The sequence below is a fragment of the Rutidosis leptorrhynchoides genome, chromosome 11, assembly GCF_046630445.1.
Source record: "Rutidosis leptorrhynchoides isolate AG116_Rl617_1_P2 chromosome 11, CSIRO_AGI_Rlap_v1, whole genome shotgun sequence".
NCBI lineage: Eukaryota > Viridiplantae > Streptophyta > Magnoliopsida > Asterales > Asteraceae > Rutidosis > Rutidosis leptorrhynchoides.
In genome coordinates this window covers 322,430,061-322,452,576 of record NC_092343.1, presented here as the reverse complement: position 1 = coordinate 322,452,576, position 22,516 = coordinate 322,430,061, and the positions used below count along the sequence as shown (strand labels likewise).

The 22,516-nt window shown below is 33.0% G+C and overlaps 1 protein-coding gene across 1 annotated transcript; it reads left to right on the top strand.

Annotated features, from left to right (window-relative positions):
• Positions 1–4,546: 4,546 nt before the first annotated feature.
• LOC139874266 (uncharacterized) lies at positions 4,547–14,708 on the top strand. The gene is made up of 13 exons (XM_071861721.1): positions 4,547–4,679; positions 5,586–5,766; positions 6,057–6,177; positions 6,593–6,635; positions 6,807–6,962; positions 7,443–7,619; positions 8,036–8,903; positions 9,084–9,226; positions 9,789–9,893; positions 9,994–10,785; positions 10,891–11,253; positions 11,852–12,077; positions 12,837–14,708. Exons 2-13 carry the CDS (start codon positions 5,586–5,588, stop codon positions 14,453–14,455), a joined length of 4,794 nt encoding a protein of 1,597 aa, XP_071717822.1. The 5' UTR covers positions 4,547–4,679; the 3' UTR covers positions 14,456–14,708.
• Positions 14,709–22,516: the final 7,808 nt, after the last annotated feature.

Here is a 22,516-nt window from a genome sequence, read left to right as displayed (position 1 = left end):
ACACATGTAGAATCTATTTCTAACCCCATCAAGCATAACAAACACTTAAGATCAAGATTCAAGCATCAAAGACTTACTTTTACCAAAACCCACTTAAAAACCCCAACCATAAACCAATTTTCTCATTCCAATTTGACTTCTTCGATTTTACCCATTTTAATTCATCAAAATCTGAGATGCTTACCTTGTTTTGATCCTTAAACTCACTAAAATCTGATGCACGAAATCACAAAGCTTGATTTACACTTTTGATTTATGGATTTAGGAAGAGCAGAGAGGTGTTATAGGGTTTGTATTTTCCAAATTAAGAAAGAAATGAACGTACATGAGTAAATAATCAATTTGGGTTTCTTCATTGTAAGGAAACCCATTCCCTGTATTTACCAATAATTTGAAACACAATGTACCTCATTAGACGGTCCTAACAAGGTCCAATTCACATAACGAAACATGTTCTGTGACCCTTGTCACAAAACACAGTTTATCCCATACACCAATAATTATATACCGTAATCATTTAATCACTAACAATTCACACACAATGGCAAAAGGTCAATTCCTACTAGACCCAGTTGAGGGTGTTACAAATCTACCCCCTTAAGAAGATTCCATCCTCGGAATCTGGTCGACCATGACCTCTAAAGTCACACGTTCTTATCATAACCTCTAGTTCTGTTCGAATCTAGTTGGTAATACCATTTACTCTGACTCACGTAATCAGTTAAATTACCATTAGCAACTTTCAAATCAACAGTTTTCACAAACTCACTTACCAAGATCAACAGTCAAATCCAACTCTTTGTCATTCAATACCATCAATGTTCCTTACAACATGTAAATGATAGTCAATTGATATAATAGCCCATTGTTGTTTAATAGGCTTTCAAGAACCTTCATAATATAACTCTCATTCACCTTGTTCCTTATTCGACATTTATATCTTGTTAGTTTACGTGGTTCATCAACCTGATCATCTACCTTCTGCTCCGCCACATATTCATCAACCTTCTGTTCAACATGTATGTTTTTACAAAGAATCAGAACAGGTTCGAACAGGCCCACATGATGAGTTCGAGCAAGTTCTAACTTGTTCAACCATTACTTTGAACTTATTTGAACACCGTGTTAGGATTTGTATAACAAGAAAATTTGATTGTGGTATCGTCAATCACAAAACCCATGAACAACAAACGAGTATACTAAAACATAAACAATAAATAAAACGATAAACGGCACAAGGATTTAACGTGATTTTATCTCAATTCCAACATGGAGAAAGGTTTAGTTCACGGGCACAAACTAGAGAATTTTCATTTTGATATATTTTTCGTGGACTATGTTACAAGAGGCTATGTTTAGATTATATATGAAGCTAAACAATTTAAAACCTAATCAAAATTCAGAAATAGCACAAAAATATGTATCTGATTTCTTAGCCACCAAGTCACACGCAACACAAAATATATGTCCATTTTCGTTCGGTGATATGTAACCAAAACTTGATCATACTTCTCTTTTTAATCTAAACGACACCAAATGAATTCCATCTTTATTTGGTGCAGTGTACTTCTGATTTGTTTCTTCCATTTTGTTCCAAGCTTCACAATACTCAACACATTGTTTAAACTCAAACCAAAAAATTCTTTCGACTTGTTCAAAGATGTTAAAACTTGACCAAACTATAACATCTACCTTATGCTCCCCCACAAAATTATCAACCTTTTGCTCAGCCATAGAATCTTCAACCTTCTGGCTATGTTCGAACATGTATTACAATATATTTGAACATGTATTACATTGTATTCTTAGTAAAAAAAATATGAAGAGAAATGTTAATTTGTGCCCAAAATTAATTTTGTTGAACTAAATTATTTATAGTAATTTGTTCCCTAAACAAACAAATATGACTACAAACAGCGATGAGAACATCTTCGAAGGCTTGAAACCGTAATTATGGCCTAACAATTTTTTTAAACAACGTTCTCACTTATATATTATAGTTAACATCATGATCGAATCACACCTACAACCCATGTATATAGTTTTTTATTTTAAAATTTTTATCATACGAATTTATATGTTTTAAGGACATTGAAGTTTAGCATATTACTTTTGTAAATCACTTATATTAATTTGAAGATGATTTTGTAGACTAACATGATACATATGTTATTATATATGTAACAAATCAAACATAAAATTAATCCAACAAAATATGAAGGAACGTAACTTTTTCAATATTTAAAAACCAAGATAATACAACAATATATTATTTAATAAATGCATGACTATATACATATTTTTACATTTTACTAGTAAAATATTAATAAAAAATTGTTATACAAGAAAAAATATATGTATATAGATGATCAACAAAATTATTTATATATATGAAAGATTTACAATATCAAAATACTAAACTTTAGTGTCCCTTCTGGACATCCCATAAAATTAAAACAATTAGTAGGATACCTGTATAAGGATGACACACAAATCAAGAAATGGTAAACAAAAATAAAAAAAAGAATATTGGTGACCTCTCCATTATATGTTTTTATTAGTAAGGCAACAAGTTCTTGAACATTAAGGGTGTTTGATATTTGGTTTGAAACCGATTAATTCGAAAATCAAACCCGAAAAACCAAACCGAATTTATATAATGAGTTTTCAGATCGATGCGAACTGAAACCGAATTGTTTGAGTCAGTTCGGTTTTTAATAAATTATTGAATTCTTGATAATCTAATAGTAAACCAATGTTTTAGGTTATAAATAATTAAGACATCAGTAATGCCATAATCAAACTACCGTGGTTCTAATTTTATATTTTTTTTTTATTATCTTCGGTATAACCGAATCCGAATCAAATTCAAATTCAATTTTTGGTTTTGGTTTCAATTTTGAATTCGATTTTCGTTTTTGCTATAAAAATTATCAAAAACCGAATAAACCGAAACCGAACCGATGAACACCCATAATGAACATAGACCAAGATAGAGGTGAAAATATTGATATTCACGATAACCCTTTAGTGAGTAATATTATATTAAATTCGTCCCTATTAAATTATCTAATATTTCATTTCAGGATGTCCAAAATTAATTTCCTTTTCTATAAATTGAAAAGAAAAATAAAGTAAAAATAATTTATTTATTATTTTTTTGAACGACGGTTAAGATCACCGACGAGGGTCTGAACACGATGTCGAAACCCAACCACCTGATCATTTCTTGGGGAGAACCATCGACGAATCCATCCGTGTATCGTTTGTGGTAAAACCTCCTCGGGTGAGGCTCGAACGCAAGTCATCGAGACCTCCGAGGCTTATGAAATGGGTGGGTAATCTAAAAGGTAATATTTGCAGCTCGTGAGGGCCGAACCCCTGACCTAAGTCAGGTCACTACCAATACACCAACACCTTGACGTTAAGTCAAGTAAAGTTTCCTTATACCATTACTTTATACATATAAGACAAAAATATAAGTAAAAATTAATGGGTAAAATTAGAAAGTAAACAAAAGATAGTGTAATAATAATAATTTTTTTCTAAATGATGTGTTTATACAGATAGAATATCAAATTTGTGTTATCTAGAAATGATGCTCACATGAAGAAAGACTGTAACACCATTTTTAAGTGATTATAATATTATTCAGCTTTATATATATAACTAGAAATTGAGTTTGAGTCGAAGAATAGGTTTGGTGAAAATAATTCAAAAAAATTCACAAAAGAACGGATAGATGATGTCATGATAATATCAGCGAGTGCCAAATGACGAAGTTGCCCAATAATCTGGGAATGATGCTCACAAGACGAAAGAATGTAAAACATCTTTTAAGTCATTATAATACTTTCAACTTATATATATATATATATATATATATATATATATATATATATATATATATATATATATATATATATATATATATATAAATCGGGCTAGCCCATTTAGGCCAAAGAATAAATTGGGTAGAAAGTTATAAAAAAATTGTTTAAAAAAATCACAAAAGAACTAAATAACTGATGTCATGCTGATGTCATCGTGTGCCAAATGATTGCCCACATCAAAACCCCATTTCACATGACTAATGATAAATTCACTAATGATTTGATAGATTCACTTATTTCGTGCATTGCAACTTGTACTGTACACACATATAATGCATAAGAGTCGTGGATCTATTAAAAGTGAGTGAATATCAGTGGCCATTTTAAAGGGGAATGATATATACACAACTCATTTTTGTTATGTATATAATTATAATGCTTTACAGTATTGTACTGTACGACACTGTAAAAAATGTTGTTTGTGTACATAATAAAAATGAATTGGGTACATATCATTCCTCATTTCACAAATGTATGTACATATGTATAAATGTATAATGCATAGACGACATAAATATTGGAAGAAAAAAAATTCTTTTAATTATTTAAAAATAAACGTTTTTAGGAGTAATAAACACTAAATAAATGTAAAATATGCAGTAAATAATTATTCCGTTACGTTTTTCCTCAACGGAATACAACAACCAGAAATACAAGTGTCTTCACCAATTTTCCTTATTTTGTACCATCCGAGAATATTTTCATCGAAAAATAATTCTTCATTTTCGGAAGAAAAAAAAATCGTTGAATATATGACCTTCTAAAACCCTAATTTTTCAACTGCAGGTTCGTATCAATTTTATATACATACGTTTGCCCTAGCTTTTTATTATTTCACATACACTTTTCAGTTGTCGTTTTACTTACACAAATCTGTTGAATTCTTCTGCATCTATGAATGATCAACGCTAAACATCTGTGTCTGTAACTCACCTTTTATTTTTTTTAATTAATGCATGTTTGTTTATTGTTTATGTTACAGCTGTTACTCTGAGTGTAATGTGAGGGTTTTTAATGTATGAAAATGATACTGATGCAAAAAAAATGCAAGTCACTTTAGGGGTTAGGGTTTATTCCTAGATGTTGTAATGTATAAACACATGAAAAAAATATTTGTTGACATACTTTTGATTAATTGTTTGTATAATTTCATTATTCTAACAGTTTCTCCAATTTTTTCATTTTTTGAGCAAGTTATAGTCACTTTAGTAGCTTGTCTATGCTTAATCTTTGTTGAATCATATGGATATTTTCAGGATATTGAATTTGAAGTTTAGTTATTTTGTTTATTTTTTTTATTGTTATCATGCCATATATGTTACTTTTGATTAATTGTTTGTATAATTTTATTATTCTAACCATTTCTCCAATTTTAGCATTTTTTGATTAAGTTCTAGTCACTTTAGTAGCCTGTCTATGCTTAATTTTCGTCGAGTTTGGAGTTTTGTTAATTTGTTTAGTTTTTATTGTTATCATGCCATATTTGTTACCTAGTGGAACAAATGATGGATCTAGAATTACTATTAGTTATAACTTCAGTTTCGATCCCTGTATTTTAATACTGTAAAAAATTTGGATGATGATGAATGGTTTGATTTAATTGCTTGACTTCTTCAGTTATTTGTAATTTGCTAGTTTGCTACTAAACAAATTTGTTTATATTTGTTGATTTTTAACTCTGTTTTTTGACAGATGGTTAAGAAGAAATATGCATCTACTGATATAATCTCGGGATCAGGAAAATACACAACTGTTAATAAGAAAGCGGTTGATGGAAGACGGGTGACTGTTACTGGTGGTAGAAAAAGGAAGAGGTTTAACGCTAATCGTTACAAGTCTTTATTTACACCCCAACGAATAAGAATTGAATTAGGTACTTACCATTAAGTTGTCTATCCATGGTCTATTATCATATTTTATACAATATTTAGGTATCTTTTTCATTTACTATTATTTACAAAAGGTTCAAAACTCGTTTTAGTCTGATTATCAGATATGTTACACACTCTTAAACTTATACTGAGTACCGATTTAATTGTTGTCTTTCGACTGTCGCCTTGTTTTGAATTTCCTGTATTTCTTGCTCTGTGCACACTATATTTATGTTGTATTATAATTATAATAATGCTTAAGTTTTTTGTTTAATTTCTTATGGCATTTTAGATGCGGATAAAGAACCGAAAGTCCAGAATAACATAAGAGTTCGAGAAAATCATGATGAAGCTCAAAAGGCTTTGTTGAATGCTGATAATGATAACCGTATAATTCACACATCATCATTGAGGTGAGTAAATTGCTTTTCTCGATTCACTTTTTTTTTTTTTTTTTTTTTTTTACAAATTAGCTCAACTTAATTAGGAATGTATTTACATCCTGTTTATGCTCCAGAAGAATTCATAGAACAATCTTATATCCCCAATAAATAGCATTATTGTATTAATTATTATTATTATTATTATTATTTTGATTTTGATTATAAGAAATGCCACCAGAAGATGGCCCACCAGAAAATGGCATCCATGATTCAGTTCTGGCCGTGATTTTATTACTTTTGATTTTGTTACTGCTAGATTGTTTTTCATCCTGTTATAATGTAAAATGTTTAGAAACAAAATCAAAACCCTAATTAAGATAACAATCTGTATTTCTAATTGATTATTTTCATGCTGCCAATAATAATTAATTACTCTGTCCTGCAGGCACGATATAGAGAATCAGCAGGAACGTGACCCTTGTGACAAGGTTCGTTAATAATTTATTGTGTGTTAGTATTAGTATAAGATTATATTAGAAACGTCTTCAATAGTTATAAACCAACGAGAACGTATTGAATAACTAACTGAGTTGACTCATTGGAAGCTTTTGTTATTATTATTACTTTTGTTTACTTTATACTTTTTTATCAATGTGCAGAATTCAAAGTTTGTTGAATTCTGGGTTCCTGTTCAGCTATCGAATGTGCAGCTCGAACAATATTGTGCAAACTTAATTTCTAATAAACTGGTTCTTTGTTGCGGCTCAAAAGATACTGGTGGTCCTCTATATGACGTTTTTATCTCTAATCGTAAGGTATTTTATGGCAATATTCGTTCATTACTTATTAATTATTACTATATATTTTTATCTATTATCTAAACTTTTGGTGCCAGTATGTCTACCTTTTATGTTAGTCCTTAAAGTTACATTAATTAACCAACGTTTATCTTGGCTGTTCTTAATCTATCAGCTTGACAGAACAAAGTGTAAAAGTTGTTTCATTTATAACCAAGATGGGTGGGTCAAAATGGGTTCAGGTTGACAAGGTACAACATTTAGTATGAGTTTAAATGGGCCAAATCAGGTAGGGTTCTCTTGCTAACACTTGTTTTTCCTAACCCAATATTGGCCCAAATACCCCCTATTGGCCCAATATTGACCCAAACTTGATGTTATGATGATCCTGATTTCTTTTGTAACCTTGTTAATATTGATCAACACTTTTTTTGTCAATCCGAACTTGAAATTCACCCTTGGATGTAGTTAATAATGATCTTATTTTCTTCCTTGAAGTGTTGTAATCACCCGTATGTCGTGGACCCTACACTTCACAGCAAAATCCTAAAGGTTCAAGAACCAACTATGTTAAAACTGGATGCTGACATAAAAGCAAGTGGTAAATTACAATTTCTCGACCTCATATTGCCCGAGTTGAAAAAACGCCAACTAAGAGTACTCATCCTTTTTCAGGTAATGATTATTACCTTTAAGCTACATTAATGTCCAACCCGTGTTGCAGAACTAGTAATTACTCGCCAAGTACTCAGTCAAACTTGGTCAAACTCTGTCAAAACTCTGTCAAACTCAGTTAAACTCTGTCAAGACTCCAGAATACTCGTAAAATTGATCAAAATCAGTCAAAGTCAAACTTGGTCAAAATTACTCGGAAAATCGGTCAAAATTCGGTCAAAACGTGGGATTACTTTGAAAATCGGTCAAAACACGGTCAAAATCGGTCAAAGTCAAACTTAATCAACATCCGAGAACTCACCGAGTTGCCGAGTACGGCCTAAAAAGTCCTGACCGAGTACTCCCCGAGTAGCGATTTTAGCAACCTTGTACCCAACATGTTTTATGAATGTTTATTTTTGTTTTTTTTCATGTAGTCTAAAACTGGTACCAAACCTACTGTTGCGGATATGTTATTTGATTTTGTACATCAAAGGTTCGGTGAAGACTCGTATGAATGTTTGCTGACTGGACTCGAGCCTTCAAAACGGAAAGACGCTTTGACTAAATTTAACAACGATACGCGCATACCTTTTTTCTTACTAGAGCATCGCGCGTGTCATTATTCAAACATCAAACTATCATCAATAGATATTATAGTAATATTCGATAGCCACTTAAATCCCACAACTGATTTAAAAACTTTACAGAAAATTTCAATCGATTCTCAATCGGACCAAATTATGATATTTCGTCTTTATACATCGTCTACTTTAGAAGAGAGAATTCTGAAACATTTTATGAGTAACGATAAATCTAATGTAAGGATTAGATACGATGCGTTACTTACTTGGGGTGCGGTTGACTTGTTTGACCGATTGACCGAGTTTCATCGTGGGTCCGTTTTAAGTATCTCGTCTGAAGAATCGTTGTTGAAAAATGTAGTGGAGGAGTTTTTATTTTTAATTTGTAACAAATGTGAAAGTAATGATGAATATAAATCCAAGTCGATGATGATAACGCGTGTTCAAACGTTTGGAATTTATGATGTAATTAACGAGACGAAAACGCGTTTACCCGACCCCGGAGACCAACCGCGTATATTTTGGAAACGATTGTTCGATGGAAGACTTTTAAAATTTGTATCGATCTCGACACCTCGAAAGCGGAAACCACCCCGTGACTTATATTGCACGAATGTGGGTCCCACAAATACAGAGAAGGATGGTGGTGGCGGCGTAAGGTTACGTAGGAAGACTGTAAAGCCGGTAATTGAAGAAGGGGAAACTAGAAACATAAATGAAGGTGAATGAAAAGTGTTCAGCTATTATATATAATATTATAATTTATAATATTTAATATATTAAATATATATATATATATATATATATATATATATATATATATATATATATATATATATATATATATTATTTGATTGATGTAATACAGTGAGTTTTAGGTTACATTATTTATATGTTTCAGGTGGTTCTAGGGTTGGTGCACGTAACGAGCCTCAATCGTCACCTAGTGATCGGTTTCAGTCAACCACGGTTGGTAACGAAAAGAGTCTACATGACCTTTTGAAAACCTCTATGTCTGAGCTCTCCAACGTACTCAAGTTATCGGTAAGTACTCGGTCAAATTTGGTCAAATTTGGTCAAACCTGGTCAAACCTTCTATCGTGGCGATGCCAGGTATAGTAATGGCACTCTCCTTACCCGTTAGTGTCAAACGAGTAACCCTTGGATATTATTTATTTTCTTTAACTAATTTTTTTTGTCTGACCCGTTTTGAGATAAAAGACAACCCAAATAGACCCATTAGTTATGGATGGGTCGAAATCGCTGCCTCTGGTACTATATAGTGTGTCGGGTTGACCGAAAAAGCTTTTTTCTAAAATTTGTTGATGGATTAATTGTGGTTACAAGAATAATATTGTTCTGAACCTTTGAATAGAAATGATTTAGATAAAGGTTTTTGACCCGTTTGATATGTTTAAGATAAAGTATAACCCAATTATGTCCACACGAATGACAGAAAGTATATCAGCTTGATGTTTTGTGATTTCGGATGTTGTTGACAAACAAGACAACCATACATTTTTTTATTTTCATTTTATTGTGTTGTGATGTTTTTCTACAAATATATCATATGTGATTAGATAGATATCTTCATCTGTAAATGCAGGATGATGTCAGGATGACAGTGGAGAAATTTCTAGAATTTGTGATTGAAAATTATCATATGAGCAGTGAACACACAAGTACATTACAGGCTTTAATGGTATCAATGGTATGAAATATTGACAAAAAAAAAAAGTTATTTTAGCTTTTATTAGACATTTTTTTGATGTATCATCATCTACTAACACATTTTTTTTGTCATGTTTTAGTGTTGGATTGCATCTGCGATTCAAAATATCAAAATCGATAGGATTGAATCATTTGATATTGCAAAGAAACACTTAAATCTTATCTGCCAACTTGAAGAAGCGTACAAAGTGTATGCTATGTTACTACCCGCAAAGGATGCGTTTTTACTACAAACAGATAAACCGTTTCCTCAACGGGCGAAAATTGACACCGAAAAATCTCAACGGGCGATAATTGACACAGAAAAATCTCAATATTCTGAGTTATACAGAGAAGAGATTAACAAGTTTAATAGAGAATGGGAAGAGCAAAGGGTAATTTTGGAAAAGAATTATAGAATTGATCAAGCCCGTGTTCGTTCAATGCATAGTAATCTTTCTGTAAGATCTCAAAAATTGACTCAATTAAAAGAAAATTATGTTAACAAATTGGAAGAACATGGAAAAATAAAGGAAGTTTATTTTAAAGAATTAGAGGCAAGACAGGTGGCAGCTAACGATGAACATACTTCGCATGGGCCTAGTGACACTAGCTCTCAAGTGGGTCCCAGTCATGATGAACACGTGGTATCGAGTGGGCCAATTGAAGAAGTATTAACACCGAATGATGATGATGTTGAAAATGATGGTGTAAGGGAATTTAATTCACCTGTTGTTGAAAGCCAAAATAAGGATGGTTCAAATGATGATGACGTGGCACATGTCGAATATCCAAAAACTGGAACGCCTGCTGGCAATTGCAACAATGAGAAGGCTGCAGATGGTGGTGAAGAACGTAGAGATTTGTGTTCTAGTAGTAATTCAACAATTCGGGTAGGTTATTTTGCAGTCAGATTTTTGAAATTATGCATTTTTCATGAGATTTTACGATATTTTCTTTTAATTTGATATTTTATTTTATTTTTTTGTGTTTTATAGGAAAATGAAAATCAAGATAAAGAATCTAATTCATTGGTTGAAATCAGTGATGAAGAGAGATCATTTTTAGATGGCGGTCAACTGGGTCAAATCCTTCTAGAAGCTTTATCACTTGATCCTCCGATTGCTGAGAATCAATCTGATATGATGCTTGAACCCATTTCTGAACATATACCAGAGGGACCCACACCACTTGTTAATGAAGAAACCGAGAGTTCTAACACTTTATCTCTCGCATTAGATATCTCTGAGAACGTTAACCAGTTGGGCCCACTGACTCCAAATTATGCTAATCCCCTTCAAGCTGAAGAGGAGCGGATACACGTAGAAATCGACGATGTCATCAAGTTGCATGAAGAAACCGTTAGTCTCTACTCTTATATCACCATATATATACTAATAGGCCAAGTAATGTTTACCTGTTGTCAGATGACGTCATCACGATGTCATTCTTTTGTTTTCAAATTAATTTTTGAAAAAATTACACGGTCTATCCCTCATGTTTGTAATATGTTGCACAATAATCATTTATGTTTTTACGTGGTTGGTCACCTACCTTTGCAGTAGTTACGCGGTTGGTCCCTGAGACTAACAACCGTTTAAACTTTTCTGTTAAAATCCATCATGTGCCTTACATGTGAGGGTATTTAACAGAAAAAGTTAACGATTGTTAAACGAGGGACCAACCGCGTAACTACTGCAAAGGCGGGTGACAAACCACATAAAAAACATAAATGGCTGTCGTGCATAATCTTACTAACATGAGGGACCAATTGCGTGATTTTTTTTCTTAATCTTTTTTTTTTTTTTTTTCCGAATTTTCTTTTTATCTTTTTCTTTTTGTTTTTCCCCCCTTAAACGATTTTCCGCTGCAAGGGCGAACTTTTTGCACTTATTATACTCATATTTACTGAGCTATTTAAGCTTTGTTCTCATTATGGTTTTGGGCCGTTTTGTGCAGAAAGAAACGTTAAACTCTGATTGTGAAAAGGAGATTGAAAAAATGGTTGCTCAAATCAAACTCAAGTATGAAACTAAGTGTCGAGAACAAGAAGCGGCTTTTCAATTAAAGCAGAAGGAAATCAATGCGAATGTCGAACGAGCTTTAATGAATAAACAATTGGCAGCTGCTTTCAGATCCAAGTGTCAAGATCTTACTCTTTATAGTGACGCAGGAAAGCAACATGGTACGCTTACGTGAATTAGTCTCTAGGAGTACTCAGACGTTGACCAAGTTTGACTTCAATCAAGTTTTGACCGATTTTTCGAGTTATCCCGAGTTTTGGCAGAGTTTTGACCAAGAAATTCCGAGTTTTGACCGAATTTGACCAAGTTTGACCATTTGGTTGAACCGAGTTCTCGGACCAATCTTAAAACTGAGAAAAGTACTCCCCCAATTTTACCCAGTTATACAACCCTAATAATTACAGTGTATCATTCTTGCTGTTACTCTTTGACACATGATTTTAGGGGGTTTTTTCTCAATCTACTTCATTGGATTTTTAGTTTTTTAGTATTGTATAATTTTATATAGTTATTATGATTTTTTTTTTTAAATAGCTATATAGTTGTGAATTATTCTTATAAAGAATGAAAGTTAAAATAATATTTTCCATCTATGAGTGAAAAATTGAAAATCAAACATGTGAAAGGGTAATATTTTTGTGACAAATATGGTTTTTAGTATTGTGTACTTGGTTTTTTTAAATTACACCATGTTTTTCAGTTTTTATTTTATATGAAGTTTCGGTTTAACATTACTCCGTATAGTGAATGTTTGAGTGTTGAGTAGTCTATCTTTAACTGAACAGAGGAGTGTTTCATACACCACCAAAGTTTATCCATACACCACTAAAACTATTTTAGATAGTTGTACAATACAACATTATAATGCATGATTGATGTTGAGTGGTGTATGGCTAACTGAGTATAACCTATTCTTGCAGGCTCACAAATTGGATTAATGAACCGGACCAGATCACTACCACCACGTTCAACATTGCTGTCAACATCACCGCCACCGCCAACGCCACTCGCACTTCAATCGCAACCACCTCTACAAATTGTTCACCGACCATCTGATCTTTTCTCCACCACCAATTGTCGAATCACCACCTCAACCACATCAACCACTAGCAGACCGCCACCTGTCATCAATACAATTACCCCTTCAACCACATCAACTACTAGCAGACCGCCACCTGTCATCGAAGGAATTACCCCCTCACGCACATCAACTACTAGCATACCGTCACCTGTCATCGAAGGAATTACCCCCTCAACCACTAGCAAACCGCCACCTGTTATCGAAGGAATCACCCCCTCAACCACATCAACTACTAGCATACTGCCACCTGTCATCAAAGGAATTACCCCCTCAACCACATCAACCACTAGCAGACCGCCACCTGTCATCGAAGGAATTACCCCCTCAACCACATCAACCACTAGCAGACCGCCACCTTTCATCGAAGGAATTACCCCCTCAAGCATATCAACCACTAGCAGACCGCCACCTGTCATCGAAGGAATTAACCCCTCAAGCACATCAACTACTAGCATACTGCCACCTGTCATCAAAGGAAATACCCCCTCAACCACATCAACCACTAGCAGACCGCCACCTGTCATCAAAGAAATTACCCCCTCAAGCACAGCAAACAGCATGTCTGCTGCTAATCAACAAATAAACAATGAAACCCTAAATCAAGTCTCACGTATTCGACCATCTGTTAAAACTGGTGAAGTTCGTGCTCCAACCCCACAATTGCAACCTAGGGCCTCGGCCCCACATTTTGGAACAGTTAGGCCTACTTTATATGTACCTCCCGGTTTTGCAGCTAAACCGAGGGTCCCGCCAGCTCAGCATGTAACTAGCACACCATTAACCTCTCCTTTAAATCCCCAATCCATTGTTTTACCACCACTTCCAAAATCCTCAACCAAACCACTACCGCAACCTCCTAAACCTAACGTTGTGCTGCCGCCGCCCCCACCACCCCCACCACCGCCCCCACCGCCCCCAGAATCGTCTCGACAACCACCACCACCGGTACCACCTGAACCCAAATTTCTACCGCCACCACCGTTGTCAAGATCCTCCGCTCAACCACTGCCACCCATACCTACCAAACCTTGTGTTGTACTGCCACCACAATCGCAACCGCCACCACCGCCAGGATTCTCGCTACAACCACTACCACTGCTACCTTCTGAACCTTACGTCAAGCCGCTGCCACCACCACCAACACCTGTGCCATCAGGATCCTCACCACAGATGCTGCCACCACTCCCTAATCAACCTTACTTTGTGCCGCCACCACCACCACCACCACCAACACCTGTGCCATCAGGATCCTCACCACAGCTGCTGCCACCACTCCCTAATCAACCTTACTTTGTGCCACCACCACCACCACCACCAACACCTGTGCCATCAGGATCCTCACCACAGCTGCTGCCACCACTCCCTAATCAACCTTACATTGTGCCGCCACCACCGCCGCCACCACCAAACATTTTATCTACTCTCACAACTTTGAGGACCATCATTGACATTAACTGATAACCCTAATTGTGCTTTGAGAATGCTGCTCGTGTTGGTAACATCCTGCTAATAAGCACACACTATTGGTCTTGAGTTTATCAGTTTGTTGGAGGATGATTAAGTAGTAGATCAGTAAATAGTATATGTATATATATATATATATATATATATATATATATATATATATATATATATATATATATATATATATATATATATATATTGTAAAGAAAGAATGTGCATGCAGTAATACTGAAAGGGCAAAATGTTTTAGATATTAAAATTGGAACCGTTACTCATGGCTTTATATACAGATGCAAGCATTTTGTCTTGGGACATTTAGTGAGTACATTCAGGCCTACAGAGATGGCTACACAGATGGTTGCTTGTGTGTTGTGTTTTGTTGTTGGTGAAGTTGTGTTGGGCCAAAGCAGGTTTAAAAACTTACTGTATGAAAAAACTGAATGAAAAATGCAAAAAGAACGGGGCAATTTTCTGGGTGTTATTTGCTTCCAAATATAGAACACGAATATTACAGAGAAATAAACTTCTAAAGGATATCTTCTAATGTTATATCGAGTCCTAAAAAAATGGCAAAAGATAACAACTAACCAGTCGGTCCATGATACTCATGATCCGATATATTTTTAAACACTTCCTACTTGATAGGTAAACCGTTTTAACACATGGACTCTTTCTCACCGGCAGAATTATTTTTATTTTATTTTTTTATTTTTATTTTTTTTTATTTCTCATGTTTTCCGGAGCTTTTAGTTTATAGCTTTTATATAGCTTTTATAAAAAGCTCTTATCTAAACAATCTTTATTTAACTGAGTGGTTATCACCCTTCTAGTGTCCGAAAGGTCTCGAGTTCGAGTTTCACTTAAAGATTACACTATGGAAAAACGACACTTATTATAGAACAAATTTAAATGGCAAACCGGACATCAAGTTTGAGACAAAGTAAAAATTGAAATCTTTTGACGTGATAAAAATAAAAGTTGAAATTATTTGACGTAACAAAAGCAAAAAATTATAATTATATGATGTGACAAAAGAAAAAGTTGAAATTGTTTGACGTGACTAAAATAAAAGTTGAAATTATGAGAAGTGGCAAAAGAAAAATGAAATTAGTTGATATAACTAAAGCAAAAGTTGGAATTATTTAACGTGACAAAAGCAAAAGTTGAAATTATTTGATGTGACTATAGTGAAATTATTTGATGTGACAAAAGAAAACATTGAAATTATTTGATGTGACAAAAGAAAACGTTGAAATTATTTGACGTGACTAAAATAATAGTTGAAATTATTAGAAGTGACAAAAGAAAAATGAACTTAGTTAATGTGACTAAAGCAAATGTTTATGTTATTAGATGTGGCAAAAGCAAAAACAAAAATTATTTAACGTGAAGTAAATTATTTGACGTGATTAGAGCAAAATTTAAAATTATATGATGTGACAAAAGTAAAAGCTTGAATTATTTAACGTGGCTAAAGCAAAAGTTGAAATGATGAGACGGTAAAAGGATAACATATAGCGAATAGTTTTTGTAACATTCATAACTTGTCGCTCGGGGGGCTCATCACCAATGAGTTTTATTCACTAGTGGAGACCCAATGTGGTTGTCGTTAGGGATATGTCTTCTTTGAACAAAACATAACCATTAACATTTATAACTTATATCGACTCGTAACCTTATTAGGAAAAGGTATGTCAAGTGTATCAGACTTTTCCACAAATGATATATAATTTTTCAATATAATGGTACTCTAAATCAATTATTGTTATCACATTCAAACTAAATACCTTCTCAATTTCAAGTGTTTAATAATCGTAAAAAAATTGACTGAATCGGTAAAATAAGGCACGTTCTTATATTCAATTTATTTTTGGCAAAAGAACAAAACAGAAAATGATTATTTGACCAAATTTATATTTATGTACGAGTATTGCGGTGTATTCAGAAGTAAATAACATTCGAAAAAAATACACCATGTAAAAAATTGACTGACTTTGAAATGATAACAAAGTTACAAAGACAAATGGTATTGGTGGATAATGATGATATATCTAGTGCGTAATTATCAACGTATTATCTATATGAAATGTTATGCATATACAATGCCATCGACCAATGATGAATTTCGTTTAGTTGTAGATTTGTCAAGTAATAATGTATTGCGAGTTGAAAGATCATAATCCATAAAATGCTTCTAACACAACAATGTATAATGTAAAAGCATAACTTCGAACAATTAGTCAAACAAATCTGACTCCTATACGTGTTGTAATGTCCCTTTTAAAGGTAAAAGGATATGACTTTAAACATCGTACAAATGATTTTATTAATCAATTAGAATTTTTTATATATATATCCAATTTCGTATGATATATTTTGCGCGTTTCCATAAATTGTGTTGATGGATACTACGTATAACACGAATATTAACAAGTACACGGGGGAATTTGGATTCGTCATAGTTTAACGTTCGTAAGCATGTTTTTCGGAGCTTTTAACTTATAGTTTTTATTAAAAAAAACTGTTATCTAAACAATCTCCATTTAACTGAGTGGTTATCGCCATTCTAGTGTCTGAAAGGTCTCGAGTTTGAGTCTCACTTGAGGATTACACTATGGAAAAACGACTCTTAATATAGGACAAATTTAAATGGTGAACCGGACACCAAGTTTGAGACAAAGTAAAAGTTGAAATTTTTTGACGTGACAAAAGTAAAAGTTGAAATTATTTGACGTGACAAAAGCAAAAATTATAATTATTTGATGTGACAAAAGAAAAAGTTGAAATTGTTTGACGTGACTAAAGTAAAAGTTGAATTATTAGACGTGACAAAAGAAAAATGAAATTAGTTGATGTAACTAAAGCAAAAGTTGGAATTATTTGACGTGACAAAAGCAAAAGTTGAAATTATTTGATGTAACTAGTGAAATTATTTGATGTGACAAAAGAAAACATTGAAATTATTTGACGCGACTAAAATAATAGCTAAAATTATTAGAAGTGACAAAAGAAAAATGAACTTAAATGTGACTAAAGCAAATGTTTATATTATTAGATGTGGCAAAAGCAAAAACAAAAATTATTTAACGCGACTAAAGCAAAAGTAAATTATTTGACGTGATTAGAGCAAAATTTAAAATTATATGATGTGACAAAAACAAAAGCTAAAATTATTTAACATGGCTAAAGCAAAAGTTGAAATGATGACATGGTAAAAGGATAACATATAGCGAATAGTTTTCGTAACATTCATAACTTGTCGCTCGGGGGACTCTGTGACGACCCGCTAAAATCCCTATTGATGCAGTACATTATTCATAGGTCCCATTGCGAGGTATTGATCTCTTTATGATACGTTTTATAAACATTGCATTTTTTTAAAAGACACATCGTATATAAATCCAAGGTTTTTGATAACTGATGACTTCTACGTATAGACAATCATCATAAATAATATTTTACAACATAACAACTGTGATGATTTCCAAATATGATACTCAATGATGATTTTGAATGCAACGTCTTTTGAAATTATGTCATGAACGACTCCAATTAATATCTTTAAAATGAGCAAATGCACATCGGAAGATTTCTTTAATACTTAAGAATAAACATGCTTAAAAGTGTCAACCAAAAGGTTGGTGAGTTCATAGGTTTATCATAAACAATAATTTCAATAATTTTATTAGACCACAAAATTTCATTTTATAAACAACATACAGGAATCACATCTGTATAAAAACCATTCTCACGATAAGTTACCTGGTAACCTACATTAACAAAAGTGCATATAAAATATCTCCAACATACAGGAATCACATCTGTATAAAATTGAAGTAGTAAAGCATTTAAATTCTCAGAATGGGGCGTGTTAATGCCCATAGATATATCTTTAGGATTCATGTCAATTAGTGGCAATTATAACAAACACTAATTCTTAGGCTACCAAGCAAAAATAGGGATATTCGGAATAACAATTCAGTCGTAGAATGTTTTTAAGTTCTTGTGTCTATTTTGTCAAACATTTATAAAACAACGTATGTATTCTCAGCCCAAAAATATATATTGCAAAAACATTTAATAAAAAGAGAGCTATAAAACTCACATATCAATATTGTGGTTCAATATTGCAGGAAAAATATGCAGACGTAACGTAAATGATAAGTGCAAAGTTGGCCTTTGATTCACGAACAATACCCCCGAACATTACCCATAACCTCCTTAGATATAACCCGTAAACTCGTTTTGAAATCACCCGAGCATATCCCTGTTGTAGTATTTTATGTATACTAATAATATCTTGAAATAATACGGAGTAAATATATATATGTAAATCGATTGAGAGAGTTTAGAGAAAAATATTTTCAAGTTTTTATGAAATAATGAAACCTATTTAATTCTATATATAATAGATTTCTGAATTATTAAAGTGAATTATTAAAGTATGAATTATTAAAGTGGATTATTAAAGTGAATTATTAAAGTGAATTATGAAAGTATGAATTATTAAAGTGAATTATTAAAGTATGAATTATTAAAGTGAATTATTAAAGTATGAATTATTAAAGTTAAAGTAAAGTAAAAGTAAAGTAAAATTATAAAGTTAAAGTATAGTAAAAGTATAAAACTATATATGTATAATACGCGTAAATAAAAAAAATATTTATTTAAATCTTTATATATTTCAAGAAATAAATATAGTTTTCTTTCAAAACGCTTTATATTCATAAGAAAAATATATTCTAATAATATACTTTTGTTAAGTAAAAAAAATCATAACATCGTGAAACGTTTTCATCTTTGAATTTAAATTACGTGTATATATATATATATATATATATATATATATATATATATATATATATATATATATATATATATATATATATATATATATATATATATATATATCGGGTTTCGAGTTTTAAATTACAGTGTGTTCGTGAATCGTAGGATAAAGTCCAATGAGTAATTAAATGTATGAAAACATTTTAATGCAACACGTCAATTTGCTTATCTTGTCAGAATTTTAAAAGTTTAAATTTGATTGAAATTTCCGGGTTGTTACAGACTCATTACCAATGAGTTTTATTCACTAGTGGAGACCCAATGTGCTTGTCGTTAGGGATGTTTCCTCTTTGAATAAAAAAAACATTAACATTTATAACCTATACCGACTCGTAACCTTATTAAGAAAAGATATGTCAAGTGTATCAGACTTTTCCACCAATGATATATAATATTTCAATATAATGGTACTGTTTTGTTATCACATTCAAACTAAATACCTTCTCAATTTCAAGTGTTTAATAATCGTAAAAATTTGATCGAATCGGTAAAAATAAGGCACGTTCTTATATTCAATTTATTTTCGGCAAAAGAACAAAACAGAAAATGATTATTTGACCAAATTTATATTTATGTACGAGTATTGGGGTGTTTCCAGAAGTAAATAACATACGAAAAAAATACACCATGTAAAATAATTGATTGACTTTGAAATAATAACAAAGTTACAAAGACAAATGGTATTGGAGAATAATGATGATATATCCAGTGCGTAATTATCAACGTATTATCTATATGAAATGTTATGCATATACAATGCCATCGACCAATGATGAATTCGGTTAGTTGTAGATTTGTCAAGTAATAATGTACTGCGAATTGAAAGATCATAATCCATAAAATGCTTCTTCTAATACAACAATGTAAAATTTAAAAGCATAACTTCGAATAATTAGTCAAACTAATATGACTCCTATACGTGTTGTAATGCCCCTTTTAAAGGTAAAAGGATATGACTTTAAACATCGTACAAATGATTTTATTAATCGATTAGAATATTTTTTTATATATTTAATTTCATATGAAATATTTTGTGCGTTTCCGTAAATTGTGATGATGGATGCTACACATAACACGAATAACACGGGGGATTTGAATTCGTCATAGTTTAACGTTCGTTAGCAATTTGGACCCCCTCCCCGTGAGGACATGGGGTGATGAATTTTAACGAAATTTTTAACGTCCGTTAATGATTTGGACTCCCCGTGGAAATTTGGCATACTACGAGATCCCTCAATTAACAAGGGATGAAATTGGGAATGAAAAAATGTTATTATGGACAAAATTGGAACACATTTACGCTATGTAAGACCCGTGTATTCCTTGTATATATGTAAATATAAATGATTCGGAAGTTGGGGTTTTGTTTTACAATTTAAAAAGGGGAAACTGTTACTGTCCAGGTACCTGCGCGCCGCGCAGATGAGGCGCGCGCCGCGCATAATCGAGCTGCCAGATTCCTTGTTCTATTTAATTTAAAGCGAGGGCAAATTGGTAAATTCACCTATAACCCGAATTTATTACCTAGATCAGTTGGTTGGGAACTCATTTACTCCCACTACACCAACCTTATCTTCTCCCATTCACTCTAGAGAGAGAGAGTTGATTGTTGAGAGAGGAAGCTCATTTTGAAGGAGAAGGAGTTCGTTTCGGGTTTAATCGCAAGCTTTAAAGTTGTTCATCTTATCATTTGCTACATTTTGATAGTTGTGGTATGCCTTAACTTCCATTTCTTGTTTTGATTTTGTGTATGGGTTAGGGTTTGTGTTGAAGATGAACACTAAGACCCATTTCTAGGTAAATTGGGTGTTTTGGGTAAATTGGGTCATGTAGACTCAATAATGGGTTAGCTAGGGTTTTAAAAGTGTTAATTGATGTTAAGAAACCCTAATTGGCTAATAATTGGTTAGAACACTTGCTTGATGTGTAAATGGGTGCTATTTGGGTATAGATGACCCAAAATGAGTGTATTGACTTTTATTAGGTCAAATGGGTCAAAATGGACCAATGTTGGTTAATGTTAGTGTTTTGTGTTAAAACCTAGCGATTTAATGGGTATGAAGGCCTTGAGTGCCAAGTGTTAGGGTTTTTGGTGAAAATGACCCAAATTAGGGTTAAGTGTCCAAATGGGTCAAGATGAACTAGGATGGTGTGTAATGTGAGATTGGACCAAGTTGATTGATTGATTATATGCTTGTGAAATAGGTACGTTACCTCGGAATTCAAGCTTGGTTTAATAATCACCGACGGCATAAGGTGAGTGGAATAATTATGCGTATGTGTATATAATGTATTTATTTGTGTCGTATGAATGTGGCATTGTCGCGTTGCTTAAGACACCACATTGTAAAGAAGTGGATGTCGCGTTGTTTAAGACACCACATGGTAAAGAAGTGGATGTCGCGTTGTTTAAGACACCACAATGTAATGGAGTGGATGTCGCGTTGTTTAAGACACCATCCATCGTATTGAATGGCATGTGGAATCGTCGCGTTGTTTAAGACGCCACATTGTAAAGGGTGAGTGAGTCGCGTTGTTTAAGACATCACCCGGGGGATTAGTGACTACGCGTTGATTAAGTAGCACTAACGGATGTTATGAACTCCAACGGTCTTGTATGTACCGTTTCCCTTGTTCGAATTGGTTAACCAAGGTTGCGTGAGTTATGTATTGAAAGTATTTATTTATGAATCGTATGCTTTTGTATTATTAGCTACTTGTGGATTTGCGGTTTATGGTATATGCATAATATTGTTGCATGATTGTCGAATTGTTAAACCGAGTATGATGTTGTGTAAGTGATGCAAGTAAGTAGATTATATATGTGTATGTATAATTATTGTGCTCACTAAGCTTTGCTTACCCTCTCGTTGTTTACCTTTTTATAGGTTCGTGTGTGGATAAGGGTAAGTGCATTACCTTGGATTGAGTTTCCCGCTTCGATGATTAAGAAGCGCTTTTGGTTTTGGCTTGGAGTTTGACCGAGACTTGGGTAGTTTAACCCCAAACACCATGCTCGTTGTGTCGTTTGGCAATTAAACTTTTGTGATCGAAACTCTAATTTGTATTAAACTTGTATTCTTACACTTAGTGGCAATTTGGGCACGTGTGGGCCCCACTTTGTAAAACTCGCTCAAACCTTAGTTATGTGCTAGTTTTACATATATTAATGTACGGTTAAAAGCGTTTTGGCTAAATGTGTCGGGA